The 26721-nt window shown below is 42.3% G+C and overlaps 2 protein-coding genes across 2 annotated transcripts in view; one reads left to right on the plus strand and one right to left on the minus strand.

Moving 5' to 3' along the window:
- LOC118362671 (solute carrier family 12 member 4-like) overlaps positions 1 to 5914 on the plus strand; it is a 56598-nt gene extending 50684 nt beyond the window's left edge. The window contains exons 21-24 of the mRNA XM_052485011.1: positions 4 to 111; positions 1727 to 1914; positions 4334 to 4467; positions 4826 to 5914. Of these exons, the coding sequence (XP_052340971.1) occupies positions 4 to 111; positions 1727 to 1914; positions 4334 to 4467; positions 4826 to 4917 (522 nt within the window). The 3' untranslated portion in view covers positions 4918 to 5914. The remainder of the gene's footprint in view (positions 1 to 3; positions 112 to 1726; positions 1915 to 4333; positions 4468 to 4825) is intronic.
- Positions 5915 to 5977: 63 nt separating this feature from the next.
- On the minus strand, positions 5978 to 26063 carry LOC118362948 (dipeptidase 2-like). The gene is made up of 11 exons (XM_052484995.1): positions 25913 to 26063; positions 20478 to 20623; positions 19957 to 20083; positions 19627 to 19756; positions 18096 to 18237; positions 13386 to 13455; positions 12006 to 12182; positions 8636 to 8720; positions 8382 to 8457; positions 8052 to 8187; positions 5978 to 7489 (listed from the first exon to the last, which is right to left on the minus strand). The coding sequence occupies exons 2-11, from the start codon at positions 20618 to 20620 to the stop codon at positions 7265 to 7267; spliced, it is 1311 nt and encodes a 436-aa protein (XP_052340955.1). The 5' UTR covers positions 20621 to 20623; positions 25913 to 26063; the 3' UTR covers positions 5978 to 7264.
- Between the last annotated feature and the right edge of the window lie 658 nt (positions 26064 to 26721).

Here is a 26721-nt window from a genome sequence, read left to right on the forward strand (position 1 = left end):
CAGCATGACAGCGACATCTCGGCCTACACTTATGAGAGGACTCTGATGATGGAGCAGAGGTCTCAGATGCTCAGACAGATGAGGCTGTCCAGCGCAGAGAGAGAAAGAGAGGTACATATTACACATCAACAAACATCCACAGAATTACACCTGTCAGATCAAACATACATAACAATAGTTGTTATGTGAAGGACATATTGAGCTGGTTTACCAGACGCAGATGTCTTCTCCTGCATTTAAGCATGCTCAGTTGGAGAATCTCCATTGAAAATGTGATTTATCCCAGTAGTAGGTTTAATCTGGGGCTGGGAACCAATACACTACATGACCAAAAGTATGTGGACACCTGCTCGTCAAACATCTCATTGCAAAATCATGGGCATTAATATGGAGTTGGTTCCCCCTTTGCTGCTGTAACAGTCTCCACTCTTCTAGCAAGGCTTTCCACTAAATGATGGAACATTGCTGTGGAGACTTGCTTCCATTCAGCCACGAGCATCAGTTAGGTCTGGCACTGATGTTGGGCGATTAGGCCTGGCTCACAGTCGGCGTTCCAATTCATCCCAAAGGTGTTTGATGGGGTTAAGGTCAGGGCTCTATACAGGCCTGTCAAGTTCTTCCACACCGATCTCAACAAACCATTTCTGTAAGGACTTGCTTGGTCATGCTGAAACAGGAAAGGGCCTTCCCCAAACTGTTGCCACAATGTTGGAAGCACAGAATTATTTAGAATGTAATTGTATGCTGTAGCATTAATATTTCCCTTCACTGGAACTAAGGAGCCCAGCCCAAACCATGAAAAGCAACCCCAGACCATTATTCCTCGCCCACCAAACTTTACAGTTGGGGCAGGTAGCATTCTCATTGGCATCCGCCAAACCCAGATTCGTCCGTTGAACTGCCAGATGGTGAAGCGTGATTCATCACTCCAGAGAACGTGTTTCCACTCCTCCAGAGTCCAATGGCGGTGAGCATTTCACCACTCCAGCCGATGCTCGACATTGCACATGGTGATCTTAGGCTTGTGTGCTGCTGCTCGGCCATGGAAACCCATTTCATGAAGCTCCCGACTGAGTTATTGTGCTGACATTGCTTCCAGAAGCAGTTTGGAACTCGGTAGTGAGAGTTGCAACCGAGGACGGCGGTCCCATTCTGTGAGCTTGTGTGACATACCACTTCGCGGCTAAGTCGTTGTTTCTCCTAGACCTTTCCACTTCACAATAACACCACTTTCAGCAGCTCTAGCAGGGCGGATTAACTTGTTGGAAAGGTGGCATCCTTATGACGGTGCCACGTTGAAAGTCACTGAGCTTTCCAGTAAGCTCATTCTACTGCCGTCTATGTAGATTGCATGGCTGTGTGCTCGATTATACAACTGTCCACAACGGGTGTGGCTGAAATAGCCAAATCCACTCATTTGAAGGGGTGTCCACATACTTCTGTATATTTAGTGTATCTACACTAGCATTAAATGAAGCAATGTATGGCCATGCATTTCAAGTCACTCTAGTATGGACATTATGACATTGTATCTAGGAATACCTAGGATAGGATAAAGTAATCCTTCTCACCCCCCTTAAAAGATTTAGATGCACTATTGTAAAGTGGCTGTTCCACTGGATGTCATAAGGTGAATGCACCAATTTGTAAGTCGCTCTGGATAAGAGCGTCTGCTAAATGACTTAAATGTAAATGTAATGTATCCCCTGCACTCTGCCCCCTATAGGCCCAGCTGGTAAAGGACAGACACTCTCTGATCCGTATGGGCAGCCTGTACTCAGACGAGGAGGAGGAGGTGGTAGAGCCTGTAGCTGATAAGAACCAGATGACCTGGACCAAGGAAAAGTACGAGGCAGAGAGGAGGAACAGGAACAACGCACCAGAGAACTTCAGAGAACTCATGAGCCTCAAACCGTGAGTCACTTGTTGCTGGTCTGTTGGAAGGCCAGGAGTTTTTCTTGAGACATGTGATCTGACGAGGAAAACCCCCAGGCCTTTTACGTGGTTAGGAAAATCTCCATCCGGTCCCATCTGAGGTATTCCACTCTCGCTAGTCTTACTTCTTCACTCTCTCCTCCTCATCTCCTCTCTCTCTTTTTTCTGCCTCTTTCATCTTGCAGACAGAGAATGGTTCATCCTTTGAGTGATGTGTTATTCTGATCACTCTGTCTGTAGATTTCTGTGAGTAATATGTTAATCTGATCGCTCTGTCTGTAAATTCCTTTTAATGATGTTATTCTGATCACTCTGTCTGTAGATTCCTGTGAGTAATATGTTAATCTGATCACTCTGTCTGTAAATTCATTTGAATTAGATGTTATTCTGATCACTCTGTCTGTAGATTCCTGTGAGTAATATGTTAATCTGATCACTCTGTCTGTAAATTCCTTGTAATGATGTTATTCTGATCACTCTGTCTGTAAATTACTTTTAGTGATATGTTAATCTGATCACTCTGTCTGTAAATTACTTTGTGATATGTTATTCTGATCACTCTGTCTGTAAATTACTTTTAGTGATATGTTAATCTGATCACTCTGTCTGTAAATTACTTTTAGTGATATGTTAATCTGATCACTCTGTCTGTAAATTACTTTTAGTGATATGTTATTCTGATCACTCTGTCTGTAAATTCCTTGTAATGATGTTATTCTGATCACTCTGTCTGTAAATTACTTTTAATGATGTTATTCTGATCACTCTGTCTGTAAATTACTTTTAGTGATATGTTAATCTGATCACTCTGTCTGTAAATTACTTTGTGATATGTTATTCTGATCACTCTGTCTGTAAATTACTTTTAGTGATATGTTAATCTGATCACTCTGTCTGTAAATTACTTTTAGTGATATGTTAATCTGATCACTCTGTCTGTAAATTACTTTTAGTGATATGTTATTCTGATCACTCTGTCTGTAGATTCCTTTTAATGATATGTTATTCTGATCACTCTGTCTGTAAATTACTTTTAGTGATATGTTAATCTGATCACTCTGTCTGTAAATTACTTTTAGTGATATGTTATTCTGATCACTCTGTCTGTAGATTCCTTTTAATGATATGTTATTCTGATCACTCTGTCTGTAAATTACTTTTAGTGATATGTTATTCTGATCACTCTGTCTGTAAATTACTTTGTGATATGTTATTCTGATCACTCTGTCTGTAAATTACTTTTAGTGATATGTTAATCTGATCACTCTGTCTGTAAATTACTTTTAGTGATATGTTAATCTGATCACTCTGTCTGTAGATTCCTTTTAGTGATATGTTATTCTGATCACTCTGTCTGTAAATTACTTTTAGTGATATGTTATTCTGATCACTCTGTCTGTAAATTACTTTTAGTGATATGTTAATCTGATCACTCTGTCTGTAAATTACTTTTAGTGATATGTTAATCTGATCACTCTGTCTGTAAATTACTTTTAATGATATGTTAATCTGATCACTCTGTCTGTAAATTACTTTTAATGATATGTTAATCTGATCACTCTGTCTGTAAATTACTTTTAATGATATGTTAATCTGATCACTCTGTCTGTAAATTACTTTTAATGATGTTATTCTGATCACTCTGTCTGTAAATTACTTTTAGTGATGTTAATCTGATCACTCTGTCTGTAAATTACTTTTAGTGATGTTATTCTGATCACTCTGTCTGTAAATTACTTTTAATGATGTTATTCTGATCACTCTGTCTGTAAATTACTTTTAGTGATGTTAATCTGATCACTCTGTCTGTAGATTCCTTTTAATGATATGTTATTCTGATCACTCTGAGTCTGTAAATTCCATGCAATGGATTGGATGGCAGGGTGGGGTGTGCTTTGTTATGTGAACTGCACTTGATGTCTTTCTGCTTAATGACTGAGTTGGTTCATGCTGTCCACTGTTGGATATCTGAACATTATTCCACGGCATTGTTAAAGGGATAGTTCACCCAAATTACAAAATGACATTTGATTTCTTACCCTGTACGCAGTCTATGTACAAGGTATGACAGCAATCCATGCTTTGGTATAGTTTCCCTGGCACCGTTTCCACATACTAATGTTTTAGCATTTGTGGCACAAATCCCATTAAAATCATGGGACCAATATTCACATTTTTTTGCGGTTCAAAATCAATTGTAGATACTTTCGGATGATATGGACACGAGTGAAAAATTATAATAACGGTCCCATGACGTGAGCATGTGGAAACAGAGCCAGGGAAACCATAGACTGCATGCGGGGTAAGGAAACCAATGTGTAATTTGGGTGAACTATCCCTTTACATAATTGAATGTTCTGGATTGCATTTGTAACATCTGTATGTGGTTGTGTCCCAGGGACCAGTCCAATGTGCGGCGGATGCACACAGCAGTGAAGCTGAACGAGGTGATTGTCAACAAGTCCCATGATGCTCGCCTGGTGCTGCTCAACATGCCGGGGCCGCCACGCAACACAGACGGAGATGAGAACTGTATCCTTCACTAACAGCCGTTCTCATTGTACTGGACAACACTGGTCTTAGAGGTCTGTGTGGTACAATATTTTATTTTTTAGGACAATGTTTTAGGGCTCATTATGGGGTTAGGGAGTGTAATTTGGGGATGGTCATTTGGGGTTGAGTGTAGCATGAGTTGTGTAAAAGGTGAAAGAATGAGTAGGAGTAGATGGCCAGACAGCATACACGAAAGATTTGGCAATGTGACCCGAGATGAAAGACTACTGGCTTTTAAGCTGAACATCAAAACTGTTGCGTACACATATTTGCAGATGTAATCGCAGGTGCAGTGATGCAGAGTTGCTGGTTATAACAGCGCTTAACTCTGGCCCAGATATGGAGTTTCTGGAGGTGCTAACGGAAGGTCTGGAGAGAGTGCTGCTGGTGAGAGGAGGAGGACGAGAGGTCATCACTATCTACTCCTGACCTATCAGAAACCACTCTGGTCACAGGTCACGACACTGCCTCGACAGGAGACATTCCACCCCAATCACCGGGGGCACTACAGCACCGGCAGCAGCATCCAGCCGATCCTCAACATACAGTACATACAAACTGTGCCAATTAATGATGGAATTAAGAGGACTTTTATTGTGGTATTTGAGGACCACAGAAAGCAATAATAATTTGCCTGGCATTTCTGCGGAAAGTATTGCCTTCCATGAGGACAGTAGCCTTTAAAGATTACATGCTATAATTCCCTCATGAATCCCTTATTGCCAAGGCAACTAAAGCTTGGGTCATTCACAAACCTATTTCCGCAATAGGAGACCATTAACAACTGCTACTTTTACAGATACATCCATCAAACATGAATTTTCTATGTCGACTGAGTCAGCATTTGTGTTGTTTGCAGAAAATAAAATGTGGTGGGCTTTCCCTCATCAAGGATTAACTTGCCAGATAGCACAGTCTTGGGTGGTCCTTATGAAGGCCTCTGTGTAGAGTGCCAGTGTTAGTTATTTTTTCACAACCTTTTTATGGTTGGTGGAATAATAATAATAATAACTTTTGTTATTTATTTTCTTATTTATTTTCTCAACCTTCCCCCGATGAGGATAAGATTTTTCGTATTGTAGATAATGAAATGCCAGTTGGGGTATTTAAACAGATGGCACAGAGAGTGCTTGTAAATGTAAATGTGGATTCCAGAGATTGTTTTGAAGCATTATTTTACTGGATTATAATTTGGAATTGTTGAAAGAGAAGATGTTTTAAATCATTGACAATTATACATTACATTTAATCTGCTATTTCTGTACAAAATACATTATTATAGGCATGAAGACTACTTACAGGGCCACCTGAACAGAGTAGCATATGCACATATTTCCTTTCCTTTCCTGTAGACTGCAAGAGCTGTAAAGGCGAAGAGTATTTATCTGAACTTACCAATAAAATCATGATTCATTTCCCTATTCAACCAGAAATGAACTATCTTGACTTCAGATATATCAATGTGTTCATAAAATAAGATGGTCGAAAAAACAGAAAACTCAAAGCATTATTTACTTAAGAGAAAGGCAAAATAAATACGATATAACCTATGGATACAGAATACAACATTCCTGAGATGACTGTAGGAGGCATTACAGTATGTTAACATGTTGCAAACTGTTTCACTGTACACCCTTGTGAGGAAATGTTACATTAATGTTCATTTTAAGATGAAATCGTCACTTTCTATGAAACAGTTTCATTGTGAAACTCAAGTTTGTCTGATGGACATCAAGATCTGTGTCCTCAGAGAAATAAAGATAGTTTGTAAATGCCTCAGTATGACCTTGTGGCCTTGATTGTATCATTAAACAAACATAACACAGAGATATTTTTAGAATGAGATATGTAAAAAGAGTTAAAAGTGATTGTTACATTAAACTCAATGTAATATAGTATAAAGTGCATGCAGAGCATTGTGTAAATATACAACTCATTCAAGGTCAAAATGACCAACAAAACAAAATTAGGTAAAGTTCTTTGTAGGAAAGATCACATGTAAGCAAGTGACACAGTAAACACGTTCAAGCTAGGCTTTTTACATGTTTGTAGTGGATAGTGTATTGTAATACAACACTAGTAGTACTACTAAATAGGTTCCGGTACTCATTTTGGGTGCACGTACTATTTATATTTAGGTGCAGGAGCTCCACTATACTTTTGAGCTAATATTCTATAAGAGTAAAACAAGCTGAAGCAGTAGAGAACTTGAGGTGGCGGTACTCAGCTCCAGTGGGCTCCTGAGCAAGTCAAGCACTGCTAGTTTAGTAACACTAAGGGCTAAATGCAGATCCGTGCTAGTCGACATCCGGTTGTTTTGCCAGTGTTGAAGGTGGAACTGCGTTAGAGCTGCTCCTTATGTTACATTATCGTGGACACTGTCATTGGATGCAATGAAACCACACCGACTTTATATCCAACAAATCCCATGCAGCCGCGTTAGTTCATGTAGCCACATTACAAGTTCAAACACTCTAATGCGTAATGGTCTATTGTCTACATAGACTAATAAATCTCGCCATCCAAATTCAAATGAAAACATGCATTTCATAATATCTATTGTCGATAGAGCCTGCACTTTCTATTGTCGTTTTGAACATCTAATGCGTAGGGATAATAAGGAAGGGAGTGGTTGGTGACACAAAAGAGCAGCCACACACTTATTTGTCAGTTCACACTACAGCTACACCTCCAATACTGCCAAAACATCCGCTATCAGGATATCGTCAACCTGGGTTACCACTGGATCTGATTGAATCGAGGCCATATTATAGTCTTAATGGTCCATCAGGACACAGAGGCAGGAGATTAGTATAACCATGGTCCAGACCAGACTCCTGGGGACCACCAGTTCACTGTGGCCCTTGGAGTACATCTGTTCCATCTTTGTCGTCTGGTGGTCAGGTCGCCTGAGTACCAGTCTGCAGGGGTTCTGAACCCTAGTCAAGTCGATCTGAGCTTCACTGGGGAGAGTTCCTTTCACTTTCTGCCTGTCACGCTCCTGGGGAAGGGATAGAGGGGGAGGGAGGGAGGGAGGGAGGGATAGAGGGAGGGAGGGAGGGAGGGAGGGGGAGGGAGGGAGGGAGGGAGGGAGGGAGGGAGGGAGGGAGGGAGGGAGGGAGGGATAGAGGGAGGGAGGGGGGAGGGAGGGAGGGAGGGAGGGAGGGAGGGAGGGAGGGAGGGATAGAGGGAGGGAGGGGAGGGGGAGGGAGGGAGGGAGGGAGGGAGGGAGGGAGGGAGGGAGGGGGAGGGAGGGAGGGAGGGAGGGAGGGAGGGAGTTTACACTGTTTACACTGTGTTATGATGCTGTGACAGTGACTCTACTGAACAAGAAAAAACAAGTGGGATTTTCCATGCACTATACAAGACTCTTTTTCCAGTTCTTCATACCACAAAGTACTCAGATGGACATTCAGTCCCAGACAGAGATGCCTTTCATTCCATTCATTCCTTTGATGTTACTACTGCAGGTGTTTTTGATGGCTTTGATACAATACTCACACTGTAGCATTGAGCCTTTATAACGAGCAAAAACACATCGCTTTTGTTCATTTAGCACTCACTTTCTCGACCTCCTTGAACACACGTAGGAAGTTGTGTCTGAGGACCCCGGACAACTCGTAATCTGTCCAGTGTCTCTTCAGCAGCTCCTGGATCAGAGCGGGATACTTGGACACATCCTCTAATCCAAGAGGAAACCTTCAGATAGTAGAACATAACAGGCTATGTATTACTCAAACCCTCAGGCCACTTAAAATGCAGCTTCTATCTGTTACCAGTCTGCTTACAAAAAAGTGAGTCATTCTGATAGCATTCAAGCTGGAGCATAACATGGCTGTATTAATGAACTAACGTTGAATGTGCTGCTGTTACTCTGAGGTAAAAGTTCTTACTTAGAAGCTCCATCAAAGTCCCCTCCTATTCCTATTGACTCAGATCCAACCACCTTCCTAATGTGGGTAAAATGGTCTGCAAAAAGTAAGAGGAATATCAGAAGATAAGATAATCATAAGATAAATCATGTGTACACATGTTATTGATGTTCTTGATACTGGTCTTCTAAACAGGTCTTGATTGATAATAAGGCAGCCAATTTTGCGCTTAATTGTTTGATGCCAATGAACACTAATCAAAGGCAACTGCTCACCAGCCACAGTGGAGATATTGGCTTGGCCATGGCAAGCCACAAACCCACTGTGCAGATTAACCATGATGAGTCCTCCGTTCTCCTTCTGAAACAACAACACACCCAGAATAGAACATTAAAAACCATTCCACACTTCCAGTGACCTTCCAGCCATGTAGATACAGTGCTTCAGAATGTATTCACACCCCTTGACGGTTTCCGCATTTTGTTGTGTTTACAGCCCAAATTTAAAATGGATTCAATTGAGATTTTGTTTCACTGGCCTACACATAATATCAAAGTGGAATTGTGTTTTTAGACATTTTTACAAATGAAATAAAAATGACAAGCTGAAATGTCTTGAGTCAATAAGTATTCAACCCCTTTATTATGGTGAGCCTAAATACTTTCAGGAGTAAAAATGTGCTTAATAAGTCACATTATGAGTTGCATGGACTCACTTGGATCGCAAAACTTGTTTTTAGCATTATTTTTGAATGATTATTTAATCTCTGTACAACACATACAATTATCTGTAAGGTCCCTCGGTCGAGCTGTGAATTTCTAACACAGATTCAACCACAAAGCCTCGCAAAGAAGGGCATCTATTGGTAGATAGGTTTTTAAAAAAGGCAGACATTTAATAACCCTTTGAGCATGCTGAAGAATTTAATTACACGTTGGATGGTGTATCAATACACCCAGTCACTACAAAGATACAGGCGTCCTTCCTAACTCAGTTGCCGGAGAGGAAGGAAACCACTCACGGATTTCACCATGAGGCCAATGGTCACTTTAAAACAGTTACAGAGTTGAATGGTTGTGATAGGAGAAAACTGAGGATGGATCAAGAACATTGTAGTTACTCCACAATACTAACCTATGTGACAGAGTGAAGAAGGAAAAATATTCTAAAACATGCATCCTGTTTGCAATACGGCACTAAAGTAAAACAGCAAAAAAATGTGGCAAAGAATACAAAGCGTTATATTTGGGGCAAATCCAAAACGACACATCACTTAGTATCAGTCTTCATATTTTCAAGCATGGTGGTAGCTGCATCATGTTATGGGTATGCTTGTCATCGGCAAGGACTATGGAGTTTTTTTAAATGAAAAGAAACGGAATAGAGTTAGCTAAGCACGGGCAAAATCCTAGAGGAAAATTCGGTTCAGTCGGCTTTCCAACAGACATCGGGAAACAAATTCACCTTTCAGCAGGACAATAACCTAAAAAAACAAGGCCAAAATATACTGGAGTTTCTTACCAAACGACATTGAGTGTTCATGAGTAGTCTGGTTACAGTGTTGACTTAAATTGGCTTGACAATCTATGGCAAGACTTGAAAAGGGCTGTCTAGCAATGATCAACAACCAACTTCACAGAGTTTGAAGAATTTAAAAAAATAATAATGTGCAAATATTTTACAATCCAGGTGTGCAAAGCTCTTACTCAGAAAGACTTGCAGCTGTAATCGCTGACAAACGTGATTCAAAAATGTATTGATTCAGGGGTGTAAATACTTTTGTAAATGAGATATTTCTGGATTTCAGTTTCAATAAATTTGCAACATTTCTAAAAACATGTTTTTCACTTTGTCATTATGGGTTATTGTGTGTAGATGGAAAAAATATACAGTACAAGTCAAGAGTTTGGACACCTACTCATTCAAGGGTTTTTCTTTTTTTAAACTATTTTCTACATTGTGGAATAAAAGTTAAGACTTCAAAAACTGTGAAAAAAATCATGTAGTAACCAAAAAAGTGTTAAACAAATCCACCCTTTGCCTTGATGACAGCTTTGCACACTCTTGACATTCTCTCAACCAGCTTCACCTGGAATGCTTTTCCAACAGTCTTGAAGGAGTTCCCACCTATGCTGAACACTTGTTGGCTGCTTTTCCATCACTCTGCAGTCCAACTCATCCCATACCATCTCAATTGGGTTGAGGTCGGATGATTGTGGAGGCCAGCTCATTTGATGCTGCATTCCTTACACAGCCTGGAGGTGTGTTGGGTCATTGTCCTGTTGAAAAACAAATGATAGCCCCACTAAGAGAAAACCAGATGAGATAGCCTGTCGCTGCAGAATGTTGAATTCTAAATAAATCACTGACAGTGTCAATAGCAAAGCACCCCTACACCTTCACACCTCCTCCTTCATGCTTGACGGGGGGAACCACACACGTAGAGATCATCCGTTCACCTATTCTGCATCTCACAAAGACATGGCGGTTGGAACCAAAAATCGCAAATTTGGCCTCATCAGACCAAAGGACAGATTTCCACCGGTCTAATGTCCATTGATCATGTTTCTTGGCCCAAGCAAGTCTTCTTCTTATTGGTGTCCTTTAGTAGTGGTTTCTTTGCAGAAATTTGACCATGAAGGCCTGATTCACTCAGTCTCCTCTGAACAGTTGATGTTGAGATGTGTATGTTACTTGAACTCTGTGAAGCGTTTATTTGGGCTGCAATTTCTGAGGCTGGTAACGCTAATGAACTTATCCTCTGCAGCAGAGGTAACTCTGGGTCTTCCTTTCCTGTGGCTGTCCTCATGAGAGCCAGTTTCATGGTTTTTCAGACTGCACTTGAACAAACTTTCAAAGTTCTTGACATTTTCCGTATTGACTGACCTTCATGTCTTAAATGAATGATGGACCGTTGTTTTCTTTGCTTATTTGAGCTGTTTTTACCATATATGGACTTGGTCTTTTACCAAATAGGCCTATCTTTTGTAAACATCCCCTACCTTGTCACAACACAACTGATTTGCCCAAACGCATTAAGAAGGAAGAAATTTGAGAAATGTACTTTTAACAAGGCACACCAGTTAATTTAAATGCATTCCAGGTGACTACCTCATGAAGATGGTTGAGAGAATGCCAAGAGTGTGCAAAGCTGTCAGCAAGGCAAAGGTTGGCTACTTTGAAGAATCTCAAATATTAAATATATTTAGATTTGTTTAACACTTTTTTGGTTGCTACATGATTCCATATGTGTTATTTCATAGTTTCGATGTCTTCACTATTATTCTACAATGTAGAAAATAGTACAAATAAAGAAAACCCCTGGAATGAGTAGGTGTGTGAAAACTTTTGACAGGTACTGTATATTTAATCCATTTGAATTCAGGCTGTAACACAACAAAATGTAGAATAAGTCAAGGGGTATTAACACTTTCTGAAGGCACTGTAAAACAGGAAATGCAAATAAAGGACAAGTGGATTAAAGAAACATTGCAGAAAGGAGACATCATCAAAATATAATTCCAAAAGACTCTCCTGATAAGGAGTAAACACAGGCCACCCACAATGAGTGACCGTGCCGATGGTGGTTGAAAGGGGGGAGTGATGGAGGAGTGTTAGAGAGAGAGAGAAAGAGCGAGCTCTCACCAGTTCGCGGAGCAGGTCATCAGGAACATTGCGGCTGTGGTTACACACGGCATGGGCTGAGGAGTGGCTGAAAATAACTGGAGCCTTAGAGATCTGCAGTACTGCCCTGGCTGTGGCCCAGGAACTATGGGACAGGTCTACTATCATCCCCAATCTGTTCATCTCCTTCACCACATCCTGAGAGAGAGAAAGACAGAGGGAGAGAGAGAGAGAGGGGGGGGGGAGAAAGAGAGAGAGAGAGAGAGAGAGAGAGAGAGAGAGAGAGAGAGAGAGAGAGAGAGAGAGAGAGAGAGAGAGAGGGAGAGAGAGAGGGAGAGAGAGAGAGAGAGAGAGAGAGAGAGAGAGAGAGAGAGAGAGAGAGGGAGAGAGAGAGAGAGAGAGAGAGAGAGAGAGAGAGAGAGAGAGAGAGAGAGAGAGAGGGAGAGAGAGAGGGAGAGGGAGGGAGAGAGAGAAAGGCAGAGAGAGAGGGATAGGGAGAGAGAGAGGAAGAGGAGAGAGAGAGAGAGAGAGAGAGAGAGAGAGAGAGAGAGAGAGAGAGAGAGAGAGAGAGAGAGGGGAGAGAGGGAGAGAGAGAGAAAGACAGAGGGGGAGAGAGGGAGAGAGAGAGAAAGACAGAGAGAGAGAGAGAGAGAGAGAGAGAGAGAGAGAGAGAGAGGACAGGAAAAGCATGTTACCACTTGCTGTGAGGTTTCCCAGTGATTATATATTGCGTGCTCTAGGTACGTCATTGTGCATATCTGCTGACAGTGAAAAACATACAACACTTTGCGCCACTTATCTACAAACAGTAAACACTACAAACAGTAAAACACTCAGGAGGATCACATCAGTCTTACACAGCTCCCTAAAAATAGTCAAGGATCAAGAATGTTTGTGTACAACTCCTAGAGACTGTGAAGGAAAATGTTATGTTTGTGTATCAAATTAATGCTGCTTTTCTAATAACCATTTGGATGGGTTCATGTGGGTGACTGACTGAACGTGTATGGAGGAATCCTCTCTATCACTGATAAGCAACTTGGCAGTACACCCAGAACATTACTCTGGGTGTTTTGGTTATTTCAGGTATTTCAGTTTCAAGGTCTCAACTTGGAGAGAGGAAGCCTCGTGAGGTATTGGTCCATCACATGCAGGAGCCAATGATGAATAATAAATCATGTCAATCATGCAAATATAACTCGTCTGTGTCAAAGTATGTAGGAGGCCTGAAGGGACCGCCAACCTGCACTGACTGTACAAAGTTTGTTGTAACCTCTCCAGCTTGTTGACTTCAGGTGTCCCTGAAGACGTAAGTGTGCCGGAATGTCATTACGCCTGAAGTGACCTGTGTAGGCTACAAGTATTGGCTTGAACACAGACAGTGTTAAAGGTTGACCTTACCTTACCGAAGTCTGTTAGGCTGTCATTTTCTCTTTGATAGACATCATAAATTGTTGAGGAGGACTCAGCCCTGAAGCAATAAAAAAACTACTGTGTTATAAGCCAGTAGCAAGAACCTAAGATGTCAAACCAAAATATAACAAATATTGTGCATGAGTCTGTAAGTTTTAATATCACATGCACAAATACAGTGAAATGCCTTTCTTGCAAACTCAAAACCCAACAATGCAATAATCAATAACAATGTATTAAAACAACAAAAAAACACAAGAAATAAGAATAAGAAATATGAAAAACACAATAAAGTAAATAAGTAAGCATACTATATACTGCACAATAAATACTTAAAAAGTCATATCCAATACCATATTCCATGTGCAGGGATACTGGAGTGATGGAGGTAGATACAGTGGGGCAAAAAAGTATTTAGTCAGCCAACAATTGTGCAAGTTCTCCCACTTAAAAAGATGAGAGAGGCCTGTAATTTTCATCATAGGTACACTTCAACTATGACAAAATTAGACAAAATGAGAAAATAAAATCCAGAAAATCACATTGTAGGATTTTTAATTGAATTTATTTGCAAATTATGGTGGAAAATGAGTATTTGGTTACCTACAAACAAGCATGATTTCTGGCTCTCACGGACCTGTAACTTCTTCTTTAAGAGGCTCCTCTGTCCTCCACTTGTTACCTGTATTAATGGCACCTGTTTGAACTTGCTATCAGTATAAAAGACACCTGTCCACAACCTCAAACAGTCACACTCCAAACTCCACTATGGCCAAGACCAAAGAGCTGTCAAAGGACACCAGAAACAAAATTGTAGACCTGCACCAGGCTGGGAAGACTGAATTTGCAATAGGTAAGCAGCTTGGTTTGAAGAAATCAACTGTGGGAGCAATTATTAGGAAATGGAAGACATACAAGACCACTGATAATCTCACTCGATCTGGGGCTCCACGCAAGATTTCACCCCGTGGGGTCAAAATGATCACAAGAACGGTGAGCAAAAATCCCAGAACCACAGGGGGGGACCTAGTGAAGGACCTGCAGAGAGCTGGGACCAAAGTAACAAAGCCTACCATCAGTAACACACTACGCCGCCAGGGACTCAAATCCTGCAGTGACTCAAATCCTGCAATCCTACATGTCCCCCTGCTTAAGCCAGTACATGTCCAGGCCCATCTGAAGTTTGCTAGAGAGCATTTGGATGATCCAGAAGAAGATTGGGAGAATGTCATATGGTCAGATGAAACCAAAATATAACTTTTTGGTAAAAACTCAACTCGTCGTGTTTGGAGGACAAAGAATGCTGAGTTGCATCCAAAGAACACCATACCTACTGTGAGGCATGGGGGTGGAAACATCATGCTTTGGGGCTGTTTTTCTGCAAAGGGACCAGGACGACTGATCCGTGTAAAGGAAAGAATGAATGGGGCCATGTATCGTGAGATTTTGAGTGAAAACCTCCTTCCATCAGCAGGGGCATTGAAGATTAAATGTGGCTGGGTCTTTCAGCATGACAATGATCCCAAAAACACACCGCCCGGGCAACGAAGGAGTGGCTTCGTAAGAAGCATTTCAAGGTCCTGGAGTGGCCTAGCCAGTCTCCAGATCTCAACCCCATAGAAAATCTTTGGAGGGAGTTGAAAGTCCGTGTTGCACAGCAACAGCCCCAAAACATCACTGCTCTAGAGGAGATCTGCATGGAGGAATGGGCCAAAATACCAGCAACAGTGTGTGAAAACCTTGTGAAGACTTACAGAAAATTGCCAACAAAGGGTATATAACAAAGTATTGAGCTAAACTTTTGTTATTGACCAAATACTTATTTTCCACCATAATTTGCAAATAAATTCATAAAAAATCCTACAATGTGATTTTCTGGAGAGAAAAAAATCAAATTTTGTCTGTCATAGTTGAAGTGTACCTATGATGAAAATTACAGGCCTTGCTTATCTTTTTAAGTGGGAGAACTTGCACAATTGGTGGCTGACTAAATACTTTTTTGCCCCACTGTATGTATAGGGGTAAGGGCGCTAGACAACAGGATATAAGATAAACAGAGTAGCAGCAGCTTGCATGTGAGTGAGTGTGTCAGTATATATGTATATGTCAGTATATATGTATATGTTAGTGAGCAAATTATGGAGTGAGTGTTTGTGTGTGTTGGAGTGACAGTGTGTGAGTGTGTAGGGCTCTGTGAGAAGGCAAATATGAAAATAAAAGGTCAATAAAGATACAAGGTAAACTCAGTCCGTGCAGCTATTTATCAGTTGTATCGCTTGGGGATAGAAGCTGATGTTGTCTACCCTCACCAACTGCGGTCGGACCGTCAGGAAGTCCAGGATCCAGTTGCAGAAGGAGGTTTTCAGACCCAGAGTCATATGCTTGGTGGTGAGATTGGAGGGGATAATGGTGTTGAACGCTGAGCTGTAGTCAATGAACAGCATTCTCACGTAGGTATTCCTATTCCTATCGACTACAGCTCAGCATTTAACACCATAGTACCCTCCAAACTCGTCATTAAGCTTGACACCCTAGGTCTCGACCCTGCCCTGTGCAACTGGGTCCTGGACTTCCTGACGGGTCGCCCCCAGGGGGTGAGAGTAGGTAACAACATCTCCACCCCGCTGATCCTCAACACTGGGGCCCCACAAGGGTGCGTTCTGAGCCCTCTCCTGTACTCCCTGTTCACCCACGGCTGTGTGGCCATGCACGCCTCCAACTCAATCATCAAGTTTGCAGACGACACTACAGTGGTAGGCTTGATTAACAACAACGACGAGACGGCCTACAGGGAGGAGGTGAGGGCCCTCGGAGTGTGGTGTCAGGAAAATAACCTCACACTCAACGTCAACAAAACTAAGGAGATGATTGTGGACTTCAGGAAACAGCAGAGGGAACACCCCCCTATCCACATCGATGGAACAGTAGTGGAGAGGGTAGCAAGTTTTAAGTTCCTCGGCATACACATCACAGACAAACTGAATTGGTCCAATCACACAAACAGCATCGTGAAGAAGGCGCAGCAGCACCTCTTCAACCTCAGGAGGCTGAAGAAATTCGGCTTGTCACCAAAAGCACTCACAAACTTCTACAGATGCACAATCGAGAGCATCCTGGCGGGCTGTATCACCGCCTGGTACGGCAACTGCTCCGCCCTCAACCGTAAGGCTCTCCAGAGGGTAGTGAGGTCTGCACAACGCATCACCGGGGGCAAACTACCTGCCCTCCAGGACACCTACACCACCCGATGTTACAGGAAGGCCATAAAGATCATCAAGGACATCAACCACCCGAGCCACTGCCTGTTCACCCCGCTATCATCCAGAAGGCGAGGTCAGTACAGGTGCATCAAAGCTGGGACCGAGAGACTGAAAAACAGCTTCTATCTCAAGGCCATCAGACTGTTAAACAGCCATCACTAACATTGAGTGGCTGCTGCCAACATACTGACTCAAATCTCTAGCCACTTTAATAATGGAAAAATGTATGTAATAAATGTATCACTAACCACTTTAAACAATGCAACTTTATATAATGTTTACATACCTACCCTACATTACTCATCTCATATGTATAAACTGTACTCTATACCATCTACTGCATCTTGCCATCTTGATGTAATAAATGTATCACTAGCCACTTTAAACAATGTCACTTTATATCATGTTTACATACCCTACATTACTCATCTCATATGAATATACTGTACTCTATACCATCTACCGAATCTTGCCTATGCCGTTCGGCCATCGCTCATCCATATATTTATATGTACATATTCTTATTCATTCCTTTACACTTGTGTGTATAAGGTAGTTGTTGTGAAATTGTTAGGTTAGATTACTTGTTAGATATTACTGCATGGTCAGAACTAGAAGCACAAGCATTTCGCTACACTCACATTAACATCTGCTAACCATGTGTGTGACAAATACAATTTGATTTGATTTGATTGTGTGGAGAGCAATAGAGATTGCGTCATCTATGGATTTGTTTGGGCGGTATGCATATTGGAATGGTCTAGGGTGGCTGGGATGGTAGAGATAATGTGCCATAAACAGTCTCTCAAAGCACCTCATGATTACAGAAGTGAATGCTACAAGGCGGTAATCATTGTGGCATGAAGACTTAGAGTTCTTAGGTACAGGAATGATTGTGATCATCTTAAAACGTGGGAATTAAAGACTGGGACAAGGAGAGGTTGGAAATGACTGTGAATATGCCTGCCAACTGTTCTGTGCATGCTCTGAGAACGCTCCCTGGAATACCATCGAGGCGCATGGCTTTGCCGGAGGTGACCTGATTAAAGACTCTTCTCAAGTCGGCCTAGGAGAGCGAGATCACCCAGTCCTCTGGGTCGGTGACGACCCTCACCCCCGGCTCGATGTTGTTGCTGACTGAGTTTGTCTGGTAGAAAGGCATCGTTTGGCAGATCACGGTTGGTCTTCCTTTGTAATCCATAATGGACTGTTAGCCCCTGCCACATGCGGCGGGTGTCGGAGCCTGTTTAATATGATTCCACCTTATTCCTATATTGTCATTTTGCTCATTTGATGACAGCGAGGAAGTCATAAGTGTGTGTGTGTGTGTGTGTGTGTGTGTGTGTGTGTGTGTGTGTGTGTGTGTGTGTGTGTGTGTGTGTGTGTGTGTGTGTGTGTGCGTGTGCGTGCGTGCGTGCGTGCGTGTGCATGTGCTCACCAAGGCGTGTTGCAGGTGTGTGTGAGGGCCATGGAGCGAACCCCCAGCTGGTAAAACATACGCAGGGTTGGCAGGCTGCTGTCTATAGAATGACCTCCCTCAATGCTGATCAGACATGCTATCCTCTTAGTGTCATTTAGTCCTGTTGAATACACACACATGATACACACACACACATCATCATCATCATATTCATTATCATCATACTACTGTAAATTGGGCAGAAATATGTTTTTACCAGGCATCAACCCACTTAGACACCCACGCATTTCCATATATTGGTGGAAAGATCAATTTGAAGAACCCATCAAATTACTTCAGAGAGCGTAAATTACAGGCCAGAAGACCAGCTGGCAAGTGTCTCCTTGCCCAGTCTGTAAGCCCAACATGTTTGAAGCTGCCCACCATTGTTCCTGTTCCTAAGAACTACAAGGTAACCTGCCTAAATGACTATCGTCCAGTACCACTCGCATCTGCATTTATGAAGTGCATTGAAAGGCTGGTCATGACACACATCAACACCATCATCCCAGACATCCTGGACCCACTCCAACAGATGATGCAATCTCAATTCAACTTCACACTGCTCTCTCCCACCTGGATAAGAGGGGAAATAACTACGAGAGAATACTGTTCATAGACTACAGCTCAGCGTTCAACACCATAGTCCCCTCCAAGCTCATCACAAAGCTTGGGATCCTGGGACTGAACACCTCCCTCTGCAACTGGATCCTGGACTTCCCGAGAGGCCGACCCCCAGGTGGTGAGGGTAGGCAACAACACCTCCGCCATGCTGACCCTGAACACAGGGGCCCCTCAGGGGTGTGTGATTAGTCCCCTCCTGTACTCCCTGTTCACTCACGACTCCAAAACCATCATCAAGTTTGCTGACAACACGACGGTAGTAGGCCTGAATACCGACGGAAATGAGACAGCCTACTTACTGGGAGGAGATCAGAGACAACAGTCTCTCCCTCAATGTCAGTAAGGAACTGATCGTGGACTACAGGAAAAAGGGGGAGAGCACGCCCCCATCCACATCTTTGGGGCTGTAGTGGAGCAGGTCGGGAGCTTCAAGTTCCTTGGCATTCACATCACTACGGACTTAACATGGTCCACACACACAGCCATCTCTTCCCCCTCAGGAGGCTGAAAAGATCCTCAAAAAGCTCTACAGCTGCACCATTGAGAGCATCTTGACTGGCTGCATCATCACTTGGTATGGCAAAGGCAAAGCACCACAGAGGGGAAAAAAATACTAAAATCACCAGGAATTCAGAAAGAAATATATAATAACTTAAGAAATCTGTTCCCAAGTATTCCCACAAATAAAAAAAGAAACATGATCATGTCTCAATGTAATCAAAGTATGAAACTATTGTTATTTTCAAATGCTATCTCTTATTGGGCCTATTTGTGGTCCATTTGCAGTGTACAAATTATTTTAATTATGTTACGGGCCAACGACCATTCTCACCAAAAGATATCGGCCCGTGGCTGAATCTACTTGCCTACCCCTGGTATATTGTACCTTCAGCAGATGTAACTAGCTCCAGTTCTGGGTTCTCCGTACACATACGGTTGATCACATCTATCTGTTCCAGTGTGAGCCTCACAGCATCCTTCGCCTGGGCGCCACACAACACGTAGGCTGCAAACACCTGATCAGAGCATGGGATGGGGCAGAGACAAAGCAGGGGGTCAGAGAGCAACACTTGAGTTAGAAGGGTATTATGGCTTTAGTACAACTCAGTGTGCACATGCACGGACACACATACACACTCACACACTCACACAAACATGCACACGCATACACAATCACACACACACTTAGGCTACTATTAAACATATATTAACCTACCTGAGCGCCGACGTGTCCCGTTGTGAGTCTGTTGATGTCCGTGGCCACTTTGCTGATGTTGTGCAGGTCAACCTGACTCAGTCTGTTGCCGTGGAGAATCCTCAGCATCAAAGCTAGGTCATTATGTCTAGGAGGGAGAGAGATGAGGCAGTCATATGTAATAGAGTCGAGGGACTCAAGGTGGAGCCGGATGGAGACATTTTTATATATCAAATCAACTCCATACAGAACCACATGTGTGTGGGCGAGTTACATACTGAATTACTCAGTATGGGATGATAATTATTTATATTTGGAACCACACTTGTTGTGGATACTTGGTGGTGAAGTTCCAAAAGTTTACTGTTGAAAATCCATGAGCTATTAATATTTTAGGCTGCATATGGTATGGCAAAAAATGTCTATGTATCTCTGCACAGACAAATATATCATCAACCAATAATAAGGGATACTGTAGGATAAACTTGTCTCTATTTTAGGAAAACCAGAATAACTAAGACAACTTTCCTCTGTTTACTTACCCATCAATCAAAGGATATTTTGTCATCAAGCCAAATGCACTTCCTGTTGTAGGATCTCCCGATGTCATCCCACAAAGAAAATACAGCATCAAGTTCATCCCCAGGTTTAGAAAATCACCTCCATGGAGTATCCGCGATATCATATTCTATAAATAAAATAATTTTAAGATGTGGTAACTTCAATTAGTCCAGTACTTTTGGTACCACTTTAAACAAACTACAATGTATAAACTCTTTATCAAATCAAATCCAATTGTATTAGTCACATGTGCCGAATACAACAGGTAGACCTTACAGTGAAATGCTTACTTACAAGCCCTAAAACAACAATGCAGTTTAAGAAGGAAAACAATTGAGAAAATAGAAAAATAACAAATAATTAAAGAGCAACAATAAAATAACAGTAGTGAGGTTATATACAGGGGGTACAGGTACAGAGTCAATGTGCGGTGCACAGGTTAGTCGAGGTAATTGAGGTAATATATACAGTACCAGTCAAAAATTTGGACACACCTATTCATTCAAGGGTCTTTCTTTATATGTACTATTTTCTACATTGTAGAATAACAGTGAAGACATCAAAACTATGAAATAACACATATGGAATCATGTAGTAACCAAAGTGTTAAACAAACAAAATGTATTTTAGATTTTAGATTCTTCATAGTAGCCACCCCTTGATGACAGCTTTGCACACTCTTGGTATTCTCTCAACCAGCTTCACCTGGAATGCTTTTCCAACTGTATTGAAGGAGTTCCCACATATGCTGAGCACTTGTTGGCTGCTTTTCCTTCACTCTGCGGTCCAACTCATCCCAAACCATCTCAGTTGGGTTGAAGTCAGGTGATTGTGGAGGCCAGGTCATCTGATGCAGCACTTCACCCCTCTCCTACCTTGGTCAAATAGCCCTTACCCAGCCTGGAGGTGTTGGGTCATTTTCCTGCTGAAAAACAAATAATAGCCCCACTAAGCGCAAACCAGATTGGATGGTGTATCGCTGCAGAATGCTCTGGTAGCCATGCTGGTTAAGTGTGCCTTGAATTCTAAATAAATCACTGACAGTGTCACCAGCAAAGCACCCCCACACCATCACACCTCCTTCTTAATGCTTCACGGTGGGACCCACACATGTAAAGATCATCTGTTCACCTACTCTGCTTCTCACGAAGACATTCCAAGAGTGTGCAAAGCTGTCATCAAGGCAAAGGGTGGCTACTTTGAAGAATCTCAAATATAAACTATATTTTGACTTGTTTAACACTTGTTTTGGTTACTACATGATTCCATATGTGTTAATTCATAGTTTTGATGGCTGCACTATTATTGTGTAATGTCGAAAATAGTAAAATTAAAGAAAAACCCTGGAATGATTAGGTGTGTCCAAACTTTTGACTGGTACTGTATATGTAGGTAGAGGTAAAGTAACTATGCATAGATAACAAACAGAGAGTAGCAGCAGTGTAAAAATGCAAATAGTCCAGGTAGCCATTTGATTAGCTGTTCAGGAGTCTTATGACTTGGGGGTGGAAGCTGTTAGGAAGTCTTTTGGACCTAGACTTGGTGCTCCTGTACTGCTTGCCATGGAGTAGCAGAGAGAACAGTCTATGACTTGGGTGGCTGGAGTTTTTGGTATAGAGGTCATGGATGGCAGGAAGCTTGGCCCCAGTGATGTACTGGGCCGTACGCACTACCCTCTGTAGTGCCTTGCGGTCGGGGTCCGAGTAGTTGCCATACCAGGCAGTGATGTAACCAGTCAGGATGCTCTCAATGGTGCAGCTGTAGAATCTTTTGAGGATATTTTCATTCTCAAGAGGGGAAATAGGCATTGTCGTGCCCTCTTCACAACTTTTTTGGTGTGTTTGGACCATGATGTGGACACCAAGGAACTTGAAGCTCTCAACCTGCTCCACTACAGCCCCGTCAATGAGAATTGGGGTGTACTCAGCCCTCCTTTTCCTGTAGTCCACAAACATCTCCTTTGTCTTGATCACGTTGAGGGAGAGGTTCTTATCCTGGCACCACACTCCCAGGTCTCTGACCTCCTCCCTATAGGATGTATCATCGTTGTTGGGGATCAGGACACCCACTGTTGTGTGATCTGCAAACTTAATGATGTGTTGGAGTCGTGCTTGGCCATGCAGTCATGCGTGAACAGGGAGAACAGGAGGGGACTGAGCACACACCCTTGTGGGGCTCAGTGTTGAGGATCAGCGTGGAAGATGTGTTGTTACCTACCCTTACCACCTGAGGGCGGCCCATCAGGAAGTCCAGGATCCAGTTGCAGAGGAAGGTGATTAGTCCCAGGGTCCTAAGCTTGGTATTGAACGCTGAGTTGTAGTCAATGAATAGCATTCTCACATAGGTGTTCCTTTTGTCCAGGTGGGAAAGGGCAGTGTGGAAAGCAATAGAGATTGAGTCATCTATGGATCAGTTGGGGTGGTATGCAAATTGGAGTGGGTCTAGGGTTTCTGGGATAATGGTGTTCATGTGATACATGACCAGCCTTTCAAAGCCCTTCATGGCTACAGACGTGAGTGCTACGGGTCGGTAGTCATTTAGGCAGGTTACCTTTGTGTTCTTGAGCACAGGAACTATGGTGGTCTCCTTGAAACATGTTGGTATTACAGACTCTGTCACGGACAGGTTGAAAATGTCAAATGCCTGTTTGATGGTTCATTAGAGGGCGTAGCGGAATTTCTTATAAGCGTCCGGGTTAGAGTCCCGCTCCTTGGAAGCAGCAGCTCAGTGCGGATGTTGCCTGTAATCCATGGCTTCTGGTTGGGGTATGTACATACGGTCGCTGTTGGGACGACATCATCGATGCACTTATTGATGAATCCAGTGACTGATGTTGTATACTCATCAATGCCATCAGAAGAATCCCGGAACATATTTTATTCTGTCCTAGCAAAACAGTCCTGTAGCTTAGCATCTGCGTCATCTGACAACTTCCGTATTGAGCGAGTCACTGGTACTCCCTGCTTTAGTTTTTGCTTGTAAGCAGGAATCAAGAGGATAGTTATGGTCAGATTTGCCAAATGGAGGGCGAAGGAGAGCTTTGTACGCATCCTTGTGTGTGGAGTAAAGGTGGTCTAAAGTTTTTTTTTCCCTCTGGTTGCACAGGTAACATGCTGGTAGAAATGAGGTAAAACAGATTTAAGTTTCCTTGCTTTAAAGTCCCTTGCCACCAGGAGCGCTGTCTCTGGATGAGCATTTTCTTGTTTTATTATGGCCTTATACAGCTCGTTGAGTGTGGTCTTAATGTCAGCATCAGTTTGTGGTGGTAAATAGACAGCTAAAAAAATATAGATTAAAACTATCTTGGTAAATAGTGTGGTCTACAGCTTATCATGAGATACTCTACCTCAGGCGAACAAAACCTCAAGACTTCCTTAATATTAGATTTCATGCACCAGCTGTTATTTACATATTGAAACAGACCATCACCCCTTGTCTTACCAGAGGAAGCTGTAATATCTTGCCAAAGCATGGAAAACCCAGCCAGCTGTATGTTATCCATGTCGTCGTTCAGCCACAACTCGGTGAAACATAAGATATCACAGTTTTTAATTGGTAGATTAGTCTTGATCGGTGCTCATTCATTTTATTATCCTATGATTGCACGTTGGCTAATAGTGCTGATGGTAGAGGCGGATTACCCACTTGCCGTTGGATCCTTACAAGCCACCACGACCTACGTCACCGATATCTCTGTCTCTTCTTCATGCGAGTGATGGGGATTTGGGCCTTGTCCGGTGTCTGAAGTAAATCATTGGCGTCCAACTCCTTAAAATAAAAATCTTCGACCAGTACGAGGTGAGTAATCGCTGTTCTGATATTCAGAAGCTCTTTTCGGGGGCCATTAGAGACAGTGGCAGAGACATTATGTACAAAATAAGTTACAAATAAAGCAAAAAAACACACACAATAGCGCAATTGGTTAGGAGCCCGTAAAATGGCAACCATTTCCTCCGGCGCAATTCTGCTTATATGGCATTCATAATAAGCACATATCATTTATAAACAAAATAAGGGCATTCACAGCCGACCGCTCAGACGGGTGAGGGCATTCACAGCCGATCGCTCAGACGGGTGAGGGCATTCACAGCCGACCGCTCAGACGGGTGAGGGCATTCACAGCCGACCGCTCAGACGGGTGAGGGCATTCACAGCCGACCGCTCAGACGGGTGAGGGCATTCACAGCCGACCGCTCAGACGGGTGAGGGCATACCAGCCAACCATTTTTACTTGGTCTCGACAGGTTTTTATTTTTTATGTAACCTTTATTCAACTAGGCAAGTCAGTTAAGAACAAATTCTTATTTACAATGATGGCCTCCCCCGGCCAGACCCAAACGACGCTTGGCCAATTGTGTGCCGCTCCCTATGGGGACTCCCAATCACGACCGGTTGTGATACGGCCTGGAATCAAACCAGGGTCTGTAGTGACGCATCTAGCACTGAGATGCAGTGCCTTAGACCGCTGCGCCACTCGGGAGCCCATTATGGATTTAGTGACCAACAGTTCTTTACATGGTCTGTAATTTCTCCGGATTTAGCGACCAATAGATTTTACACTATGTACAGATTGATTCTTGAAGATTATAATTTATAGAATGCCTCATGAGTTTAGTTCAACTGTCGTACCCCATCAGAACCAAAAATATAAGCCTGTATAACTCCAATGTTTGTAAATAGAGTAAATGTAAACAAACACTATATAGCCTCAAAACATGGTTAAAACTACATGATAAATTGGGTGGTTCGAACCCTGAATGCTGATTGGCTTACAACCGTGATATATCAGACACAGGTATGACAAAACACTTATTTTTACTGCAATAAGGCACCTCAGGGTTTGTGTTATATGGCCAATACACCACAGCACTCTGTATTATCCAGGCACTCTGCATTGCCTTGTGCTTAAAAACAGCCCTTAGCCGTGGTATATTGGCCATACACCACACCCCCTCGTGCCTTATTAAGTATAATGTTGATATCATGGATGGTCAGTCCTTGCATACATAGCTCTGTGAATTAATAAGAGAGTGGTTACATTTCTCCAGCCCTATCCCTCAGTTTTTTACTGCAACATAGGCGGGATGACGGCTTAGTTATTATTTATTCTGCTGACTTTCGCTTTAGGAATGGTTTCTTAAACATATATAGGCCTATTTATAAAGGGTTTATGAAGGCTTAATTAATCCTTAAAAATTGTAGTACGTTTAAAGTTGAACATAGCATTTAAAGTAACTTTTACAGTAAATGGGTCAACAGTTTTAACGAGTGAACCAAAACATTACGCAACTATAAATATTACGCAAATAGGCCTACAAATAACGGAAATTCTATAATAAAAAAACATAATAATTCAGTAAATCTAGGCAACATAATTATTTAAACAGTAAAGTATTTTTAGCAAAACAAAACTCACTGTGCAAGTTGTTCGATCAGCTGGTCGTTTTTTTTTTACAACGAATGATGCATAAATCCGAACATCACAATTCAATCATGCGAATTGTCTAGCTCCCTCCGCCCAGATGTAGGCTACGTGAGTAACTGAAATAAATTGTACCGTAACGTATAGAATAGATCGAGTACATTACGCAGTGTGGTCATAGAGATGGGATTACTGCCATCTACTGTCCAATCTAACTAAGAACACTATGGGCCAGTTTCCCAGAGATAGATTGGCCTAAACCTAGACCTAGAAATAAAAACGATTTAAATGTTTTATAGTCCAGCTGTGTCCAGGAAACCAGCCCTTTAAAGGGGCAATCTGCAGTTGCCACATACATTTTTGAACATATAAATTCATATGTACCCATTGATTTTTTAAATAATATAGAATTTATGCTTCATGAGTTTCATTCAACTGCCATACCCCATCAGAACCCAAAATATAAGCCTGCTTTACTCCAATGTCTGTAAACATTGTAAATGTAAAACACTGTACAGCCTCAAAACATGCGTAAAACTATAATGTTCATATATTGCATCCACAGCTATGTCTATGCATTTGAGAGTGGTTACATTTATCTAGGCCCATCCTTGAGATTTTTACCGGAACAGAGGGGGGCGACCGCTTTGTTATTGTTTCAACTAAGGATTGCCCCTTTAAGTATTGTACTCATAGCCTAATCTCAGAAATCCCCGACCTAGGTGTGTATGCTGGAACACTGAGGGTATTTGATTAATGCCCAGGGACTGCCCCGGGTAAACTGAGTTAGCTTTAATTGCATT

This window comes from Oncorhynchus keta, chromosome 2 (assembly GCF_023373465.1).
Source record: "Oncorhynchus keta strain PuntledgeMale-10-30-2019 chromosome 2, Oket_V2, whole genome shotgun sequence".
In the NCBI taxonomy this organism is placed as follows: domain Eukaryota; kingdom Metazoa; phylum Chordata; class Actinopteri; order Salmoniformes; family Salmonidae; genus Oncorhynchus; species Oncorhynchus keta.